The sequence below is a fragment of the Sitophilus oryzae genome, unplaced genomic scaffold (genome assembly GCF_002938485.1).
Source record: "Sitophilus oryzae breed Bouriz unplaced genomic scaffold, Soryzae_2.0 scaffold_1389_pilon_pilon, whole genome shotgun sequence".
Lineage (NCBI taxonomy): Eukaryota > Metazoa > Arthropoda > Insecta > Coleoptera > Curculionidae > Sitophilus > Sitophilus oryzae.
In genome coordinates this window covers 2,935,169-2,958,697 of record NW_022146047.1, presented here as the reverse complement: position 1 = coordinate 2,958,697, position 23,529 = coordinate 2,935,169, and the positions used below count along the sequence as shown (strand labels likewise).

Below are 23,529 nucleotides of genomic sequence, written 5' to 3'. Positions count from 1 at the left end.
TCTACAACGTAATAGATCTACACACTCCAAAAAAAGATAATGTATTAATAAATCTACAATATCAACAATCTAAAAATACGAATTATGTGCATCCATTGCCCAGGTATATTTATTTAACCCACATTTTACATTATATATAAATAAGTATATGATGTCAACTAAATTAAAACGAGTAAAACTTTAGTGATATCTACTATAGATGTAGAAAAATTAGTATAGCTGAAAATTTACACCTTTTCGCAATATGTTCTGCCATTTTATGGATGTCGTCTGTCGAACTCTTCCCTGGCTCGTTAGATAGACTTTTCTTTGAAATGCGCTGTTTTCAGACATCATTTAATATGAAAAAATATTTTTAATGCTGGCAACAATGGCAATCAAATATCAATGGAAATATCTGTCACAAATTTTATCGATAAAAATTTTATTTAATTTTGAAATTATTACGAGGGGTTGGAACTTTTTGGTGTTACAACAGCATAATACAACACTAATTCACCACAATACAGCAAACACTTTGCTTTTGCACACGGAGGCGCATTCCGCTAACCCTGTTAGCATCATCAGAAAGATGATTAAACTCAATCATCAACTGTTTTAATCATCCGCTGATGATGCTAACATGGTGTTAACAAAACGCGCATCCAGTGTTTTGGTATTGTGGTGAATTGTTTCAATTTTGCTAATTTTGAGGTCCAAACAGTATTCTGGAAAACTTCGGCAGCATATTCTGAGAAGAAAAATATGTAAAACAATTCGTATAAATGTATGTCACAAAATACGCGTTTCGAGGTCTGGGGTGTGGAAGTTTCATTTTTTATTTCGATTTTTTTTCCAAATAATTTCTGAAGTAACGTCAGCTGTTTGGATGAAAATTGGTATCTGAGATTTTGACATAGAAATTTGATTTTGATGTCAATACTGACTTCTACGTGTAGGGGGCGCTACCTACATATTATTTAACTGGTTTGAAGACTAATAACTTTTTCGTCCCCTACCTGTATAAAACTACTGACCAAAAACCATATATTTATAACGTTTTTTACGTAAAAAAGATCTCCTGGTAAACGAGTAATGGTTCCCGAATGTTTTGGAATCTAAATTATCCATACCTGTCATCATTGACATAAATTAAACATGAGGACTAAATAATTATTAGACTGAAATCATAAATTTGAAATGTTTTTTTGTGGCAAAAGTTCAACAGAAATTGTTTATCATCATTTTTTAGAAGAAAAAATTGTGATTTAATTTAAAAAATAAAAAGTTCCCAAATTTATCATTTCAGTGAAATAACTATCTACTCAACATGTTTTATTTTTTGTCAATAATAACATCTTATTGACAATTTTTATTCTAAATATCTTGAAAATAGTGTTTGCTCGTAGCGATTTTTTTACCAAGGGACCTTCTTTACGTAAAAACATCTAAATATATTTTTTGTGCTAATTGCAGTACTACTCTTAAACCGGTTAAAAAGCAACTGTAGGTATTGCCCATACAAACAGGAGTGATATTGACATCAGAATCAAATCATAACAAACTCCTTAAGAAAGTATTTGGAAAAAATCAATTAAACTTCTACACCATACTTAACTTTTTATTTATTTTTATTTGCGAATATGCTGCCAACTTCAAAATTCGAATTACCCTGTATAAGTGTTTTGTAAAATAAATTAAAAAAAATGTTTACAGAAAAACGGTAGGGTATAAAGAAAACCTAGTTACAAATACAAAGCTAATTACAAATACAAAATACAAAGAAACTCGGTTAATATCCAAGAAGTTTATACTTAAAAGCAAGTTCCGTAGGAGGAAAATGCAGTGCATTCGCCCGCCGAGCGAGCAATATTCAGCGCGAGGAACCCATCAAAGGTTCTACGAACTTTCAACGTCAGCGGGGGAGGTTAAAAGGATCTGTGACCCGCTCTATTTCCGCTGAATGGACATGTTTCCATCTTTTATCCCTTTTTGCGAGCGTTTCATACACTTCGCGTCAAATAAAAAGCGCGCTTTGTTCGATAGCGTATGCCATAGAAAACTACTCTGAAACTTACAGAAAGCTTCTCGAAACCTAGATATGACGAAAGAACAAAAAAACGAGGATAAAGTAGAATTGGAGATGGAAATATCTTTTCCCATAACAAATACACATAAGCGTGCACAAATAAAGGCGGATTTGAAGCGGACGATACGATGATACGGAATTTAAAGACTTGGATTGGTTAGAAAATTGCTACTGTAAATTTATTACATTGTGAATCGTTTGTGATTGATCAAATTATTAAACAATGACATTTCAATCGTCATTTTTTGTTTTTCTTTTCCATAACCGTTTCAATTTTACTTATGAGTCATTATTTATTATTTACTACTCTTTAAAACGTAAAATAATATACAGGGCAGAGTCTTAAATAAGTGCAAATATTTACAGGGCTTGTAGATCTCGATAAAAGAAACATATTTTTCTTTACCGTTTTCAATTAAGTCCAAAATAACGAATTTATTTTATTTTGAAATTTCGAAAAAAAAAAAAAAATTGTTAAATTTTGAGAACCACTGGATTTTTTTTGGGTCTTCTTTCTTGTAAATTTAATCTATTACCTATGTTGCCATAATATCCAAGAAATTATGTTATTGCTTAAAACTAAAAAAATTAAAAAAAAATAATAATTTCAATAAATTCAAATTTTCAATTTTTTCACTTGAAAAAAACCTCATAATCATTTGTGTTTCTAGGGTGGAAATATACTACCCTTACAAATATTTGCACTTATTTAAGACACACCATATAAATTAGAATATACTTTAGGTATTATTTTTAATATTTTTATATAATTTGCTAAAATTGTTTAGAAATTATAAAAATAAAAAAAAAATATCATGTTCCATTATGACGACGAAAATTATTCTATTCGGAGTAAAAATGATTTTTGAATGAAAAATCATTGAAAAATGAAAAAAATTTTGTAGCTCGCCTGTATGTCAACGTGCAGCCTCGCCACAGAGAGATCATTTTTACTCCTAATAAAACAATATACTATTATTTTAACACAAAACTGAAAGAGTCACAGGATTTTTTTATGTATTTTGCATCCCTATAGTGTCGTAACCATAGAGTAAAGCCGTAACCATGGTAATATCAGAGATTAAGAAATTATATCATGGGAAAATTTGTGGTGAGTATGCAATTCGAAAAAATTCTAAAATACACAGGAAAATTTAAATGAAAATGCACTATTTTTCAACATCTTTTTTGCGAAAAAAAACTCATAGACGTGTTCCTGGAATCGCAATCTAAAAGAATTTTTAAGTTTTGATACAGTATACCGGGTGCGTCTCAAAAGAGTGGCTAACCCCTATAGCTTTTATTTTACAGTTAAAAAAACGAGATCTGGTATGTTAATTATATGACATAAATTAGGATTAATTGACGTATTCAATTGTTTTCGGTCACTTCCTGATACGGAAATGACTACAACTTTGATTTTAAATGGCACCCTTGGTACTTTTTACTTTATTCGATAGACAATAACACTCTGAATAGAATGATATATCATATGTCAACTTTGACATTTTTCGCATATAGTTTATTGAAATTATAACTTTTGGTTCGTAAGGAAAATTTTACTCGAAATACCAAATTACCAGTGTGTGGTACCAAATTATTCGTAAAAAATGTCTTTCCAAATATGCTAATGAGCCACCCTGGTTCCATTTGAAAAAAAGTGAGATATGATTAAAAATAGGATTTGGGCATTTTCTAAATGGCCAGGACAAAATTTACTAAAAACATTGGACAATCAAATGTATTTTCCAAGGCTCCTTGATTAAGAATTAGTGTTTTAACATAACCATGGCACTCTAGATTGAATTTAAAAATTTAATTTTGTTTTTAAGCGAGAATGTCAAAAGTTGACATATGATATATCATTCTATTCAGAATGTTATTTTCTATCGAATAAAGTAAAAAATACCGAGGGTGCTATTTGTAATCAAAAGTTGTAGTAATTTCCGGCGAAGCAGGAAGTGGCCAAAAACAATTAAAAACGTCAATCAATCTAATTTATGTCATATACTAACATAGCAAATCTCGTTTTTATCTGAAAAAATAAAAAAGTTATGGGGGTGAGCCACTTTTTGGGAACGCGCCCGGTATATCAAAGCTTAAATAATTAACAGTGATATTGTTGCAAAATCCAGAAAGGCAGATAAATAAGAGAATCATTTTCATTGGCAAGTATCTACGAGTACATAATACAAGTTGCGTGTAGTAAACCAAACAATCGCAAAACTACTTAGAATTAGCAATATTATGTATATATCTTTCTTGCATTTTTGTCTTTTATTTACAACTTTTCAAAAATAACTAGGATACGTCGATTTGACTTGACCATATTTTTGTTATTATATAATTATTATATCTTATCTACTTTTATTAGAAATATATTTATACAAAATTTCATAAATAATACAATTTATTGACAACGTAAAACAAATTTTATTCAAAGATTTGAACTGAGTATATGAAGTCATATAGTATGTGACGTTTGAAGAAAAAGTAATTTTACTCAATAAAAATAACTTTCAAAACTCAAATATAAAACCTTTTCAAGCATATCCTCAAAGTCTACCATGACCTGGGCCAACGAAAGCATGAATGGAAACCTACCAATCTGCACCGGTCATTACGGTAGGTTTATCACGTCTCAGAAACCGATCACGTATAGTAATAGACCGATGCCATCGAACGGTCGCATGACGGAAGCATTTTCTCTGGCCAATAAAATACCGTCACGTGAACGGTGACGTTTCGTGCAACGCAACGTGAAAATGCAGGAAAAATAGCCGGCGATGACGTGAGGTCTTTACTAAAAAAACGGCCTACCTCAAATGCAGCCACGCATAGTAAAAACTTACTGTTTTGTGACGTTGGGTTTATATGGCTTGGTTGCATAGTCACCTACCTGAAATTAAAAAGAAAAATATATTAGTCATGATTACGTTTAATTAATTACGGGAACTATCGGGAATTAATTATAGGAACTATCGGAAACAAGAAATAGCCATCTTGTCTGATAGTCAAGCAGCGTTAAAAGCGATCAACTCAGTATCAATCAATTCGAAATTGGTCAAAGAATGCATAGAGAAGTTGAATAAATTAGGCAAAGAAAAAAAAAAAAAAAAAAGTCCTCCTACTCAGATTGCGCGCAACTCACCAAGGGATAGAAAGGCAATGAAAAAGCAAATAATCTAGCTAGGAAAGGGGCGAACACTCCACTAACTGGACCAGAATCGTTCTGCTTTCCAAGTGGTAAGCAACTCCAGGCGGAACTCAAGAACTTGGAAGATTCCACCCGCAACCTGGAATGGAAATCTTGCAACGGTCTAAGAGACTTTCAGAAGAAGTTCCTGAGGGCTTATGATCTAAGAAAAATCGCAGATCTTCCTGGGTTTTAAAGTAAGAACAATCTTCGGATTTGTCACGGGGTTTTTAACAGGACACTGTCTCCTCAATGAACACCTCAGTAGATTGAAACTAAAAGAAGAAGCAGCGGAGATTCTGTGGGGAAGATGGGGAAACACCAGTACACCTCATCACTGAGTGCGCCGAGACACGACAACCATTCGTGCCATGAATTTTGGTGCGACTGATGTGTGGAGATGGAGAACTACCCTCTATAAAACCGCCCCAGATACTGGCTTTTGTCAAAGCCCTGGGACTGTATGATGAGTTGTGACTCAAGAAAGGGGGACACAATGGATCTGTAAGGTCGCAGTGATTAACCCCCCTCCCACTCATTCTAAATTCTAAATTCTACGTTTAATTAATAGCTAAAGATTTTAATAAAAATTGATGTTTTTGGCTGAATTGGAATAATTCCTTTAGTATTTCATGGTCAAAATATTACGATATTCTAAAAAGTCATTGTTGTTAACTGTATTAACCAGTTACTCAATAGCTTTGGATGGAATAGATTGTATATTGTATGGGAGAGAAAAAATTGATCACCGCGACCTGATAGATCTATTGCGTCCACCTTTCTTCGAGTTATAACTGATCATACAGTGTCAAGGCTTTGATAAAAAAACAGTATCTGAGATGGTTTACAAGAAGTACTTAGCTCTCCAACTCCTATATATGAGACGAATGGTTATCCTATTGGTACACAATGATGAGATCTTCTGGTGTTTCCCCATTTCCATGCAGGATGTTCATTCGCCATTGTTTCTTAGCTTAAATATACTGAGATGTTCATTGAGGGGCAAGTGTTCTGTTGGCAATCCCGTGACTATCAATTGTTCTTACTTAAACCAAGGAAAATCTTTGATTTTTCTCAGTGGTAATACTGAGGAATTTCTTCCGAGTGCCTTGAACCGTTGAAGGCTTCCCATCCCAGGTTACGGATGGAGTCTTCGAGGCTCATAAGTTCTGTCTTAAGGAAGCAGAACGGTTCTGGATTTCAGCTAGCGGAGTGTTCGTTTCTTTTCTAGCTAGATCGTTTGCTTTTTTATTGCCTTCTATCTCTTGGTGGGCTGGTGGATAAGATACAATTTATTGATAGAATAGCTTTAAGTCTAAAAAGAGTAGAAATATAAATCTTAGATTTGGGTAGAGTGCCTATAGTTCTAACCAACCTGAAAATCTGGCGTACTAGATATTCGCATATCTTATATTATATAATAAGTCGGGTTTTGAGTTCCATTGAATCTTCGTTTAAAAAAAGGATTAGGACATTTGCCTCGACTACCCCCATGTACATGTATAAGAAAATAGGCGAAGTAGTTAACACGAGGATATTGAAGAAACAGTGAAGATAACCGGCTGGTACTGATTAAACTGTGGTTCAAACCACATTTGAATTGACTTCCAGTTTTGATTTCCATCTTCCATCCAAGATGACCAGCTATAACAATAAGCTGGGATTCTACTTACAGTTATTGTTACGTAATACGGTGTACATGAAATAGCGATGAATGTAAAAATTGTGATCACGACATGCATCAAGAATATATTGGGCAAAAAAAATATATCATAACTGGAATGAAACTATCTAAGGGGACTGTTACACTGGATCCCAGATAACCTAGATTGAACATCATGGCATAGATGCTACGAATAGCAAACTACAGGCGATTAAACATTTATGAGAGCATCATATAAAGGGTTCAGTTATTCTGGTGAATTGTGAACTCTATTAATGGTGAATGTAAGTATATAATATCAGAAAAGTGTGCATAATATCGGAAAAATTGGTTCGTGAATTAACTTTTCAAGATAAATCAGTTATTGTTATATCAATCCATAATTGATATACCGATATTTTGCAACTGACTCCTCTAGGTAATGCTCAAAGACATTTTGCAATATTTGACTTAAATCCCGTCGTCTATCCACCTTGTATCGGCTGTTTAACATCGCAGCTTAAGGCGAAACCAATAATTCAACAGTAATTCAATAAATCACTGCTAATGCCTTTAGAGATTGCGCTATTGTACGTTAAAGGTTCATGTTTGTCGTGAGTTGTCTGATCGTTAAATTACTTCAAATTTGATCATTTTACTTTTCCATCGTGAACTGCCTATAAACTATGCTTTACTTTAGTAAAATGAGTTTCGTATTTGTATTAAATTATACAGGGTGTTCCAAAAATAAGTGCAAGTATTTTAAGGGCTGGTAGATCTCGATAAAAGAAAAATATTTTCTCTCTATCGTTTTTCAAATAAGTCCCAAATAACGGAGTTATTTTACTTTGAAAATCTCCAAAAAAAAATGATTTTTTGCTAAAATTTTGAGAACCACTTGATCTTCTCTGGATTTTTTCTTGTAAATTTAATCTAATACATATGTTGCCATATTATTAAAAAATTATGTTTTTTAACTAAAAACTAAAAAAAATTCCAAAAAAAATTTCAAAAAATTTCGAATTTTAATTTAATTTCGAAAATGTATGTTCTAAAATGCTTAGTTTCGGAGATACAGGGTATAGAAGTTTCATTTTTATTTCGATTTTTCTCCAAATAACTTCTAAACTAACGTCAATCTTTGGATGAAAATTAGTGTCTGGGAGTCTTTTGACTTGAGAAATTTAATTCTGATGTCAATATGACTCCTACTTGTAGAGGGCGCTACCTACATATTTTCTAACTGGTTTGAAGGGTAATAACTTTTTGTCTGTACCTGTATAAAACTACTGAGTAAAAAAATACACATTTACGACGTTATTTACGTAAAAAAGGTCTCTTGTTAAAAATCGCTATGAGTAATGGTTCTTGAGATATTTGGAATCGAAATTATCAATACCTGTCGTCAATGACATAAATTAAACATGGTTGACTAAATAGTTATTAAACTAAAATCATAAATTTGAAATGTTTTTGTGTCAAAAGTTCAACAGAAATTGTTTTATCATCATTTTTTCGCAGAAAAATTCATGATTAATTTGAAAAAATAAAAATTTCACAAATTTATTATTTCAATCAAATAACTATCTACTCTCAACGTGTTTATTTTTTATCAATAATGACATGTCTTGACTATTTCCATTCTAAATATCTTGAGAACGGTTGCTCGTAGCGCTTTTTACCAAGATATAGTTTTTACGTAAAAAGTTACGAAAATGTATATTTTTTCACTCAGTAGTTTTATACAAGTGTGGACGAAAAGTTATGACACCTCAGAACAGTTAAAACACATGTAGTTGGCGCCCCCTACAAATAGGAGTCATGCTGACCTCAAAATAAAATTTCTCGTGTCAAAAAACTTCCAGACACCAATTTTCATCCAAATATTGAAGTTAATGCAGAAATTATTTGGAAAATATCGAAATAAAAATGAAACTTCTACATCCTGTATCTCGGAAACTAAGCATTTTAGGACATACATTTATACGAACTTTTATAATTATTTTTATGTGCAGAATACGCTGCTGAAGTTTCCGGAATACAGTTCGGACGACCCTGTATAATTCAATTATTCCTTATATTTCACACTGTGCATCGGTAAATTAAAACAAATCTTTCAAATCAAAAGATGCCAAAAAATAAATATGCAAATCTTCACATTCCTGAAATTTCAAACACCTCCATCTTCTTAATTTAGTATGTTCATAAAAAATGTGGAATTGAAACCAACCGAAATCAAAACTAAACAACACAAGAGAAAAAATAATGATATATTATTAATAATATATACCTAGTTGTTCAAGTATGTTAATATAATTAATTAATGAGTTTAATTATCCGTTCTCATAAATTATCGCTTGTTTTAATGAATATATCATTTACAGTATTCCATGATAATTATAATAATATTTTTTTTTTGCAAAGGTATATTGTTTTTATAACCTATATGAGTATTTATAATTAAGTTATTTATGTAATTTATTTCTATGCTTCTATTAATAAAATAAAGAATTCCTAAAAGAAAATATATGTAATACTAGCGACTTCGTTCGCGTCAAATTAATCATTTGTAATGGTGATGAAAGCAAAGCAAGAATTTCCATTAACATAAAAACTGGATAAAATTTTCTCACATTTATGTCAGCATGAGAAAAAACAATATGATGATATTATTATATAACTTGGTAATATTTGAGAGGTAGTTTCATCTCGTTGGAATTTGACTTTCGAAAAATCCGTTTGCCAAAAATAAGCTTTTTATGTCAAGCAGTTTAAGCAGAATCGTTGTTAATCAATTACCCAACTTTTTGGAACACCCTGTAAGATTTAAAAAAAAAAAATTCAAAATATGTGAAAAAACTAAATAAATTATACGTGTCCCAACGTTTTCCCGAAAGACTAACCGTTTTTTAAATAACAACTATTGTAATATTTGAGCGGCGCTTTCACCCTCTTGGAATTTGAGATTCGAGAAACCCCTCCTTATCGAACCTCTACACCCCACACTCAATCCGTTTACCAAAAATCAACTTTAAACGTCAAACAGTTTAAGCAGAATCGAGATTACTCAATGGTCATATTTTATGAAACACCCCGTATTTAAAAAATCTTTAAATATGTAAAAAAAGAAAATAACATATACGTGTTTAAGCGTTTTTTCGGAAACTTGGCCGTTTTTTAAATAAAAAATATTGTAATATTTGAGGGGTGGTTTCACCCCCTGGAAATGGAATTTCGAAAAATCCCTTCTTATCGAACCTCTACACCCTAGAATCAACCTGTGTATGCCAAAATTGAGCTTCTTACGTTCAGTGGTTTGAGCACAATCGTGATTAATCAGTGAGTCAGTCACTTAAGGGTTTTATATATTAGTATAGATTCTGTTGACTATGAGAATAAAAACTACATAATAGTTTCAAACTTGTTCTTGTTTCTTCTCCATTTCAACTTATAGCAGGCCATATACTTATCGGCCACCTGCTTAAGAATAATCAGATTGTTGAACTTTCATTGCATCGCTGTCGGGCGTACTATCTAAAACGAGACACGTAGGTGCAAAGCAAACAACAGTGGCTGCCAAGTGCCGGAAGTACGATGCACTGGGCCTGACCTGGGCCAACCAAGTGCATTACACGCTGGTAACCTGCAGGCGGCACGTCATCGGCCGCCAGGCAGGAGTCTATGACGTGTCATTCATAAACATTTCTTATTTTTAGTTAGTAGCAGTATTAGAGTAGAATTTATTGGTGGTTAATTAAACTGGATCTCTAGTACAGGGGGTGGGGGATTCCAGAACCGGAGCTGTTTTTCGAAACCGGGAATTTCGGTAGCGCGCCTCTTAGAAACCGGGATTTTCCATTTTTTTTCGAAACTTTCGGTACTGACTAATTTTTGTTCAATGGTTCGTCAATCAGAAAGCAAGGGATGGGTTTTCAAAGTAAAATGGATAAAAAATTGAGGTTTCAATACAAATAATATCAAATTATTAAGTAATCAGTCATGAAAAAATTGACATAAACACAAACATGAACACAAGTAAAGAAAAAAGTATAGGAAACTTAAATTTCACCGAGTCCTATAATATTGAAATAAAAATGCAAATATCTATTAAAAAAAAATAACATAATAAAAATATTATAGGAACTTCAAAAATGAAAAGAAGCAGGAACAATAAGAAAGAGCATCATTACTTATTTAGAAGAGAGAAGAATTTGATTTCAACCACTAGAAAGAATCAAAGGACTTTCTCACGTAACAAAAATATAATTTTTTATTGTTACCGAGGCCCGGTGCTGTGATGGCCAAAAAGATCTGAACCTTAATTGGTAGTGTTAATTAGAGTTTCCAGAACCGTAATCAAATATTTTCGTTCAACGATTGTGGAGTTCAAGAGATGATTCTCAAAAGTACAACCTATAAAAATTGAGTTTGAAATGAAAATAATATCATATTATTAAGTCATGAGAAAATAAACATGAACACAAGCGAAAAAAAGAACACACATAGATAGCTTAAAAATTACATCAAACAACATCAACCAACCTCGAAACCAACTTAACTAAATTAGAAAAAAAAACTTAACATTTTCAATTAATGCCAATATTATGCCTATAAAAACATAACACAAAAAAAATATAATTAATATATTCAGCAATATTATACTAATTAATATATTAACATATTTAAACTTCAATAATTGCTAATAAATATTATAGAAACTTCAAAATAACTTGAGAAGTAAGAACAGTAAAAGATAGCATCAGAAAATTGTAAAATTTATTAAAAAGTATTATAACGTTAAGTAAATTTTCAAATTGTAATCCTATGTAGGTATCTTAGAACAGAAACCCCGCAGAGTAACGTTCTTGACGTGTCTCTCCGTTAAACTGATTCATCTAAGGTTCTTTTTGTATATTTTTTAGTAATCGATCGTAAAGCAAAGGCCATCGAAATTGGAAAGGGCAATCGAAACGGAGGTTAGTGGTTCATTCACCGCTACCACGGCGAGGCCGAAGGATATGGGTCAGTTGCCCCGCGCCACCGCTACTTATGCAACCTTCTCGACAGCCAGCGCTTTACCTGCATATTCTAAGCCGTGTAAACTTTATCTCGAGATTGTGTTGTCCGAACAGAATTTTATAGGCAATTTCAGATAAATTCCGAGGTTACTGGCTCTTTTGTTGTTGCCGTTGTTGAGCCAGGTCTGTTACTCTTTAACTAAATAAAAGAAATTATTGTTGATTTTTTTCATAATGTATTTATCCAAAGAATGATTGGGGCTATATTATAATTTATTTAAAAAAGAGCATTACTAGCATACACTTAATTTACTTACTGAGAGAATTTACTCTTCAAAGCAGTTAAAAAACATGTAGGTGGCACCCCCTACAAGTAGCAGTCATATTGACATCGAAATCCCAAAATTCTCATGTCAAAAAACACCCATACACTAATTTTCATTTAAATATGGACATTTGTTGAGAAATTGTTTGGAAAAAACTGAAATAAAAATGAAACTTGTACACCCTGTATCTCCGAAATGAAGCATTTTAGGACATACATTTATACAAACTTTTTTACTTATTTTTATGTGCAGAATATGCTGCCGAAGTTTCCCGAATGCAATTCGGACCATCCTGTGTAATAAAATGACTCTCATGTACATAAAAATTATGCATAACAATTGGAAAACCTGATGGTTAAAACTGAACACTTTGTAGAGTAGAAAGAACGGCAGTTTTTCCTTTTTGGTATTAGACATAGTGTATAGTAATGAAATATAACTAGGAAAGATATATCCTGTCATTGTGTGGTCCACTCTATTCATGTACACATATTAGTTTCTTAAACAAATCATTTTCTTATATTTTGTCCATAGCAACTGTTAAAATTGCCTTATATCTATCAAAAATAGTAGATAAAAAAGTACTTTAACAGCAAGGGTAGATTAAATGATATTTTAACAGCGTTTTTTTCATTAAAAACTTTGTTTCTTCTCGCACGTTTTTTAACTGCTTCCATTTTTGAAAAATTTTGTATTCCTTTTCATAAGTTATTCGGGATTTAAATGGAAGTAGTTTGGATATGGCGTTTGTCGCCTCAGTCTGAATATCTGTTGGTAATTTACTTATTTCGTTATGAGCCATTTCTGGCTCCAATCCAATCAGCAATCGACACGAAAGAGAATTAAAAAATATTGACTCAAAAGTGACAACTAAAGAGACAGCTTTATTTATTTGTCAAATTACATAAAAACCAACGCCAACCCAGTATTTTTTTCTTATTTTATTTTTTCTACTCTTAATAAATTCCTTGAAATAATAAGTTCTGAATATTTTTTAAAACGTAACTCGCTATGGAAAAAAATATTGGTTTATACACGACGATAAAATTGCATAAAATACCATTTTATCGTCTTGTATAAAAAATAACTATTATCTGTAAACAATACTTTATAATTGATTATATCAGAATTAAGTATACTACTTTTAATCTATGGCTATAGACAAGAGATACATAAATCTCTGACAGATGAAAAAAATAGCCGATATTGAGAAACTGCGAGCATGCAAAGCGTGTGTACGAAGGGCGTTAGAAAAATCAAGATTGCGTAGCTACCTATAGGACTTAATTATGCGCTATTTGCCCGAGCGTGTCGAAACTGAATGACTGGTCAAACATTTAGAATGTAATTCCACCTTTTATGGGGATATTTGCATGTATAAACGCATTTTTCTATCGTTAATTGGTGGTCTTTTATAATGATAGTGTCAGAACACGAACTTTTTTTCAGCTTAAGATTTTACTATAGAAATCTAGTTTCACATAATTTAGTTAACTTTACATACAGAAAATGCTGTAGTAAATGGATGTAATTAGTGAGTTTAACTTAATATGCAATAATTAATAATTAATATACTATTAAAAATATTTTAAGATAACCTTTATTTCTTGCTATCATCAGTAATCTGGAGTTACATATTTTACATGGATCCGAACCGTGGTCCTGGGTTATAATGGCCTACCCTAGTTTACTAGTGTTTAAATGGACTCTACTCACGAGATATCCGACTTCAAGGAACCTCTAACCGGCGAGAATGAGTACATCATCTCAATAATAACATATACCGGGTGCGTCTCAAAAGTTGCTCACCCCTATAACTTTTTTATTTTTCAGATAAAAAAACGAGATTTGGTATATTAGTATACGACATAAATTAGGATTGATTAACGTATTCAATTCTTTTCGGCCACTTCCTGTTTTACTGGAAATGACTACAACTTTTAATTTTTAAATCGCACCCTCGGTATTTTTTTACTTTATTCTATAGAAAATGACACTCTGAATAGACATATCATATTATGTCAAGTTTTGACATTTTCACTTTGAACAAAATTGTATTTTAAATTTCAATCCAAAGTGCTGTGTTAAAAACACTAATTTTTAATCAAGGAGCCTTGGAAAAATAGAGTTGATGTCTAATGTTTTTAGTGTCTTGTCATGGCCGGTTAAAAGATGCCCAAATCGTACTTTTAATAATATCTCAATTTTTCTAAATGGAACGAGGGTGGCTCATTAGCATACATATTTGGAAAAGGCATTTTTTACGAATAATTTGGTGCCCCAAACTTAGTGTTTCGAGTCAAATTGTCGTTACGAATCGCATGTTGTAATTTCAAATAAACCATATTTGAAAATGTAATTCTATTCAGAGTGTAATTTTCTATCGAATAAATAAAATACGGCGTGTGCTATTTAAAAATCAAAAGTTGTAGTAATTTCCGGTGAAACAGGAAGTTACCGAAAACAATTGAATACGTCAATCCTAATTTATGTCATATACTAACTTACCAAATATCGATTTTCTATCTGAAAAAATAAAAAAATTATAGGGGTGAGCCACTTTTCAGACGCACCCGGTAGAGTGTTCAGATGCTCACTCGTCAACATTCATCCCATCTTACGTCCCTTAACTTTATTCATTAAGAGAAAAGCGGTATGTGTGTTGTAGGATCGTTGCCAAAAAGAAATGTATTAACAATTAAAGAAACCAAGTATCATAATGATACTCATTAGTCAAAATGAAATAAGACAAAATGTATGAAATAATCCAAAATTGTACAACAAAAAGTATTTACGTGGTCTCGCAGTATTTGAATAGTATGCAAATGTTTATAATCATTATTTTTTATTATTTAAAGCGGTATTCTTACTTTCTTCGGTGGAATTTGACGAACCAAAAACTTTCGATCTACAGTTCAGCGTTCTAGGTTATTCATTGATTACATGTTTACGCATTTTTACTTTTTAACTTACCTGTCGTACGTATTTTGTTGTTTAGATTAAAAAACTTGTCAAATACCATTAGGGGTTAAGTATAAAAAAATATAAATACATAATATAAGCGATACAAATTAAACTTTTAGTTACGTAATCGAGGGTTCGATTTTTAAATTCATTGTTGCCAACCATGGACATATTCGGCGCCGGGCTTACTAACTGGAATTTCAATTTTGCGCTGTGTGCTACCTCTTTTAGTGCAAAGTGTACAAGATAGCTTAATAGCCGATACAAAAAACTCATCGCAACCTTATTAGAATATTTTGAGCGGGAAAGCGTTAGTAATGACCCTTATGTCCCTTAAGTGCCGTTAAGGAGGTGAGTTTTGTTCATGTAAATAATAACTGTTTATATATTTATAATTAATTTATTTTTGTTTCCTAAAATATTTTGATTAAAAGAAAATATGTTAAAGTGGGCAACGCTGTGCAGGTCAAACTTAGTCACGTGATTAAAAGTTTATTTGGTATGATGCATAGATATATTTGGGTACATATTTATTTCTATTTACATTAATAGTGTTAAAATAGGAAGGATTTTTTATATGCGTTTCCAAAAGATGGCGTGCTATATTATAATTTAGCACAGACACGGCATCACTAACATAGACTTCAATTACTGAAAAAATGCATTTTAGTTGCATACTTTATCTTAATCACAGGCAACCTCGCTTTTTTGACCCCTGTCTATTAACTGAATATAATAAATCTTATAATATAAAACAACTATCTTGTCTTACACGTTAAAGTACAGACCACAAATTTTGAATGGCCGTTGCGGTATGGATGCAGGTATATGATAAAATGACTCTCATATACATATAAATTATGCATCACAACAACTGGAAAACCTGATTGGTTAAAACTGAACACACTCATGCAGTTAGAAATGTATTTTATCAATTATTTCTCAAAAACTGCAGATCTTAATGAAAAAATGTTTAAAACCTCTAAATATAAATAAATCCACAAAACACAGTATTTAATATTTAAATAGAAAGGTAAAGCTATTCCCTTCAAAGTTATTTAATGGTATAGAGTGAACTAAAGTCGCAACATACAATATCAATTTGCACAAACATATTTCCTTGCCTCCTGTATGTAGAAAAAAATTGTTCGAGATAAAAAGCTTTGAAATTGACCGTTTTATATCAGAATTTTTTTTATTTAAAAATTAACCAAGGAATAAGAAAGCGGGCTAACTATTTTAACATCCTATATATCACATATCGATATAATTATTCGACCTAAAATCGAGATTTTATGAGAAATTTAAATTTTATCGAACATTCTTTATACCCTGTAGTCAGTGCTAAACTATATCTTTTTTTACTTTCATTATGAAATTTACTAAGAATGTCGTAAGAAGCGTCGACCGTATATTGTTGGAGTGCAAACAGAATGCTCTAAATAACGTTGAGGAACAGAACTAAGTAAACAAACCGAACTATGTTGAAAGTCTAATTTTAGAAAAATTCGTGTCATTAGTGTTCTATTACTCAAAAGATGTCAACGTAGTGTGGATGATTTATATTCTTATAATTAACCTAAAAAAAGAAGATTACAAAATCTGTTTTAATTTTGAACCAATTATTGATAAGAAAAAATATTGTTTCAACCAATATATTAATTTCTATAACTTATAATAAAATAATTCTTTAAAATTTTATTTGAAAAAAAACTAATAAAATTATAAAAATTTAAAAATTTTATATTGATACACTTTCACTAGAAAATGTTAATATGTTTTGTATTACAAACAATTTTAAAGCTCAGTGTTCATTACATAACAACATTCTTTATATTCTCGATGAACACTTGATAATAAACCCGACTCCTTTGCCAAAATTCCCAAAACTACATATCGGTTCAAAAATAAAAACTTCCAAGGCCACGGATGACGCACGCCGTTTCCTGCGAACCAATCATACTCGTCCGATCCCTTAAATTATCCCTCAAATCATCCAACGCTATTAACGACACAACTCCATTCCACCGAGCGACACCCCCACCCCACGCCAAAAGAAAATTAGCCAACCCTCGTACCAGCGGGCCATTCACCTTGAGCCTAAATTGTCTTATCTAGCCTCGCATCGAGCCGCTCGCTAGCATATCAGCTCGCCTCGTATCAGGTCTCTTTTAAAGCGCAAAATTCAGGTCAATCCGGGCCCGACGCGAGGCTAGTTCGTTGACTCGCGCGCCTTTATTTGTCGGGGTCGCGCTGCCTAGCCTCGCGCGAGGCCCACGTGGCGAATGCCTTAACAATCGAGGTTAACGGGGACCTGGGCGCGAGGCTAGGACAATGCCTCCTGCGATTTTGAGGTCGCAGCGCCTACTATAAACTGTAACTCGCAAGAACCGACCGATTCGGTGTTGTTCTGTCTTTGTTGGGCCCGTCGCTTTGAAATCGTTCTATCTTCGGACGTAGCGTGTTGTAAACGAGGTTGTTATTTTTGTAGAACCAATGTCAGTTTATCTGTGGCTCGCGCGTTATTTCCCTGCTTATTGCTCTATCGTAATCTATATTTATGGCAATCTATATTGTTCGTGTAGTTTTCCGTTCATTTGCGTCATTATCTTCGTTAGAGAAAAATATGTATTATTCACAAAGAACTTATTTATATTTTTTTCGTACGAAGCCCAAGGTCAATCCTATTAGTAAATAAATTTATGTTTACGTAAAAAAGATGCCAATTTTGTTTAGCAATAGAAGCAATTTGTTGGAGTAGTTATTTGAGGTTAAAAAATTACTATAGTGATTAACGCAACATCCGGTCGTATATTTTCAATCTTTACTAAACCCACTTATGAATTATTATATTTTTTTGGATAGACGTGTTTTAGCCAAGTACACTTACTTTAACAAAATATCAACATTATTTTAACAGACATCACTAAATCACCTTTTTGTATCACACAAAGTCTACAACTCTACAAGTGAAGCTTTAAAAAAACTTTTAAAAACCATTTTTTCTATTTTCTATTCTTAAACTTAGGTTATCTTATAAAAAATACCCTACCTAAGATAAAGCATGTTAAAAATATATTTCTTTCTAAACAAAACACTAATTTACCACAATGCACCAAAACACTTTATTTTTGCACTGGACACGCGTTTCGACGCTAACCATATTAGCATCGTTAACAGATGATTAAAACTAAACAGTTCAGTTTTAATCATTTCGTGATGATGCTAACATGGTTAGCGCGCGTCCAGTGCAAAATTAACGTGTTTTGGTGTATTGTGGTAAATTAGTGTTTTGATTTGCTATTGTAACACCAAAATTTCCAACCACCAACTGTAATTCTCTTCTATAATCAAGAAATCACATATTTTAATTTTATAAAAAAAATAAGTTCATATTTAAAGAAAAATTTTCTGACATCATCCATATTGATAGATGGCTTGGTAATAAACGTGACAATGAACCATTGGTGAAAGTGAATCTGCCAAAACGATTTGTTATTCCAATCGAAAGTGAAACGACTGCAACCAGAACCAAATAAAAAAACGAGCACATTCGCAGCGCCAAAAGAAAGTGAAACGCGCCAACGAGTGATATTCCTTAGCAAGAACCAGCAATGCAACTCTTGCTCTCTTTGCCTGCTGTCACATGGACACTTTCTCTTTTGAAAAAATCCATTTCTTAGAGCCTGTACGCATTTTTGAAATTGAAAAACTGTGGAAATGTCCTGTCAAAAAAATAGGAAGTAAGAGTAAGCACCAAGATATAACCTATTTAGCGAATATCGTGTCGACGAACTCGAAGAATTGGAGGCCATTGAGTAGTTTGCGGTGGGATGGAAGGGCGTAACGTGATTGGTTGCCTATGAGGTCACACATAGTGAACGCAAAAAACGTTGTCAGATTACCCAGCTCGACATTTAAAATATATCAGTACAAAATTAGAAAAATCTCACCAAGATTATTGGTGTATATAAATCCACACCTAAAAATAGAGAAGCTAGAAATCTTCTAACTTAAACTAAATCAACGACATAATGTTCTAGAATAACTTATCAGTAAATATGATTAATTTTATAACAATATGACAACACGCCTCGGCACTCAACCTCCAATTTTAATTTCATCTTGCCCCACATTCGTTAGGACGGCAAACTGAGGTGAACGTTCTAGCCTTAGCCGAGGCGCCAATTGACCTCGATAGTTTCAACGGCAAGAAGCCGTTGAAATTTATGGCTAAGAATTGAAATTCGAGACCCGGGAGGGAGGCTAGTAGCGTTGACACAAATTAGCAAAATCGGGCCTATATTCAGTGACATAGGCCAGAGTCAACAAAAGTAAATATTAAATACATCCCACACACATGGCTTCTAAAAATAATTATTTCATAATTGATACTGTGATAAACAATTTTTGGATAATAACTTTTCGTTCGTACCTGTATAAAACTACTGAGTAAAAAAATATACATTCAAGACCTTTTTTACGTAAAAAAAGTCTCTTGGTAAATGTAATGTTTCTCGATATATTTGAAAATTTGAAATCAAAATTATCAATACCTGTCATCATTGACATAAATTAAATATGTTGATTAAATAGTAAACATAGTAAATTTGAAATATTTTGTGGCAAAAGTTCAACAGAAACTGTTTTATCATCATTTTTTCGCAGAAAAATTTATGATTAATTTAAAAAAATAAAATCTCCCAAATTTAATATTTCAGTCAAATAACTACCTATCTGCTCAACGTGTCTATTTTTTGTCAATAATGATATGTATTGACTATTTCCTAAATATCTTGAGAACGGTTGGTCGACAAGAGACATTTTTTACGTAAAAAATCACGGAAATGTATATTTTTTTAACTCACTAGTTTTATACAGGTACGGACAAAAAGTTATTCAAAAAGCTCTTCAAAGTTCTTCAAAACAGTTAAAACATATGTAGGTGGCGCCCCCTACAAATAGGAGTCATATTGAATCAAAATAAAATTTTTCATGACAAAAAACTCCATGACACCAATTTTCATTCAAATATTGACGTTACTTCAGAAATTATTTGAAAAAAATCGAAATAAAAATGAAACTTCTACACCCTGTATCTCCGAAACGAAGCATTTTAGGATATACAATCATATGAACTCTTTTACTTATTTTTATCTGTAGAATGTGCTGCCGAAGTTTCCGGAATACAATTCGAACCACCCTGTATAGCTGGAAACAGGGCCAGATTTGAATTTGTCAGCAAATCTATACTGGATGGTGGATCTAATGATCCTTGATGACAGATCAATTTAAGATACAACAACAAATATCAACAGTCAATAGCTTAGGTGTTGAAAGTTGAGCAATAACAGGACTAGGCTGTAGAGGATCTCCCAAAACAGCCGAAACCTACTCTAAATTACATATAAATACCAAAGACACTGGCCTGCCGCAACTATAGTGGGCCTCCGCGTTTCGCTAATATTAAAATATACAGTGGAGATATTTCAGGCTAACAAAAGCGCGAGTGAGAAAATAACGCGACGAGGACCGAGCTATAGGCCGAACGGAGACGGAGAGCGGCTGTGAAGGCCGAGTGTCAACGAACTAGCCTCCGCGGCAGGAGCTTTTGGCCCAGATACCTAGCGCGTCGGCTTAAAAGTGAAAACGCTAACCTGCCGATGGACTCTCGACAGGAGGCTAGAGAATTCATCTAAATTCTAGAATAGTGCCTATAATAAACAGGGTAATTTAGTTTTTAAGAAAAAAATAAATAAAAACTGGAAACAATATATTGTTTAGGTTATATTAAAGTTCTTGATGAAATACATAAGTTATCAAGTTGTTAATGATTTAACGATTCTTTAAAATAAAACTATAGTCAGACCATCGAGAGAATATTTATGACTTTGACAGATGGCCAGCCAAAAAATTATAAACAAATGAAAAGTAAATGTTTCAAATAAAATTACGGGCAACTGTGATTGTTATATCTATATTCCTTCGCAAGATACTTTGGTATTTCATTTCCAAATACTTGTTGCTGATTTGTCCACACTGCGCAGGTTTGAGATGACTGCGCAGCAGAAAAGATATTTTGAATTATTACCTCGTTTTTTAAATTATTATAAATCGTTTTATACAGAATGTAACACTTCTGTAAAAAAATGAATTTCTTTTTCAAACTTATAAAAGAAAAAATATTACAGGCTTGCTACTGTTACATGCGCAGTGCGCAGGCTTGCGCGATTACAGGTGACTTAAGTCACTTCAATTGTTGAATTTGATAACAGAGGAAAAAGTAAAAATATTCTTCTAAGATTATAGATTAAGTAAGTATATATTGAATCAGTATTTAACTGTCTATAACATTAAAAACTGTTTGACATACCTGCTAGAACTCTCCCCAATAAGTTTTCCTCTCCCTCTTGAGAGTGGGGTCCTATCACCACCTCCCCCTCAACCTCCATATCTTCAACCACCGGTTGTACAGTAGCGCAGGCCGTCTCTTTAAAATCGTTGACCGTCATTTTTTGCACCCTCTCTATCTTATCTTAATAAAAATCAGTCTTATATTTCTTCTCTCTGGTAACTTAACTACCCCGCTTGTAGGCCCGCGCGCTACCAACAACGGCACATCGTCGCGCCTGTCAGAAAGAACTTTTGTTTTCTTTTCTGCCTGTCAACGGTGATAATTTTGAAAAAAGACGATCGGTCGCCTCGATTCTAGACTGTTGTCGGTGCACCACGGGCGACTCGACGGCGTGCGAGAGTGAAGCCGCGGCGTGACGACAGCAGGAGGCAGCGCGATCGCTAGCCTCGCGCGACCACTCCGTGACCCACTAACTCATATAAGCGGCCGGGTCGACGAACCGTTCCAATGTCTTCTTCATGGGTGATGCTGGGCCGCCCGGTTGGTCGCCCGATGGTCGAGCCGGCGAGGGGGGGACAGAGAAGCAAAAAGCTTTCGATTTCGGACGACACAAGACGACGTCCGTTTGACGTAATCTTTACGGCGACGGTAAATTTTCTAGGCCTACAAGAAAATTGCAGGCTGCAAATTCTTACGCAGTTTGGTTCTGTTAGCGAGTAGATAAAGGAATCACAGGCTTACAAAAAGATGTCAAGATTAGGTCCTCTATAATTCTGCCACTCATTTTCATTAAAAGCTCACCTTCAATATTTCATTCATTTTCATTAAAAATAGTTCATAAATGCAAATTTCCACGAATCGAGCAATATACCCCCAACACTTAATTTAACTTATTTCTAGACTTGCTGGTGATGATATATTAGGTTAGATTAAGGATGGGTATTACGATTCCTTTTAGTGAATCGAATCACTCGATTCAATTTCTCATATTGAATCGATTCGTTCATTTGAACGAACCGCATGCACAATTTACGTTTCATAAAAACAAGAATCGTCACTGGCACTACTGGCGATAATTACTTAAGGGACCAGAAAAAGAAATGTATAGTTCTTTCATTTCTTTTTCAACATTTTATGGCAATAATATTATATTATCAATCCAGTTCAAGAAATGGCGTCCAGTTAACTTGGAAATGAACATCGATGACATTCCCTATGTAATTTTATATATAAAATGACAGGGATCTTCATTTCATAACCATCGCCGACGCTGTTTTTATCATATTGAGCAGAAGCCATATTTACTTGAACTTTCAAATAAATCAACTTCAAATAAAAAAACAACTATGCAACTACAAATAAAAATTCACACGATTTCGTTTTTTAGTTCGACATTTAATGGTTTTTAGACGGTAAATATTATTTTAACAACAATATTAACGTCGCTAACTAGTCGCATTGTAATCCGATTCAATTCTTACGACTCTTTTTTACGGCTCATCGTTCAAATTTTATGGATCCGTGCTGACCACGATTCAATTGAACGAACTGTATTCTAAGCAGTGAATGGAATCTCACGATTCATTTTTAATACTCGTCCAAATGAACGACTCCTTCAATCTTTACCCACTTCTAGATTAGATTCTTCGAGATGGCTATCAGCCTGATTCACTGCAACCTTCTCAGATCCATTGTGGTCCTCTTCTGATCCTTAGATTACATTCTCCAGTCCTATCCTTTTCAAAAAGGCTAGTAACTTGGAGACTGAAAATAACTGATAAAATATTTTCTGTTATTTTTTCTTCAAATTGACAAACCTGCACATGGCTTCGTCCGTCAGTCCCATTAGCTTTAGATGCCTATTCAGCTTACAATACCCAGGTAGTAGACCCTTATTTTAACCTCTAGACCTACTGGTGATGCTAACAACGACTAGTGAAACTTTGACTCAGAGTTTATA

General features: G+C 33.0%; 1 protein-coding gene across 2 annotated transcripts in view; it reads right to left on the bottom strand.

Annotated features, from left to right (window-relative positions):
- LOC115875541 (ecdysone-inducible protein E75) overlaps nt 1–23,529 on the bottom strand; it is a 324,280-nt gene that overhangs the window by 155,229 nt on the left and 145,522 nt on the right. The window contains exon 1 of one of the 2 annotated variants that reach the window (XM_030891035.1): nt 21,588–21,945. The exons of the other annotated variant lie outside the window; for it this stretch is intronic. Within the exon in view, the coding sequence (XP_030746895.1) occupies nt 21,588–21,726 (139 nt within the window). The 5' untranslated portion in view covers nt 21,727–21,945. Of the gene's footprint in view, nt 1–21,587; nt 21,946–23,529 lie in introns of those variants that run through there. 2 annotated transcript variants of the gene reach the window in all.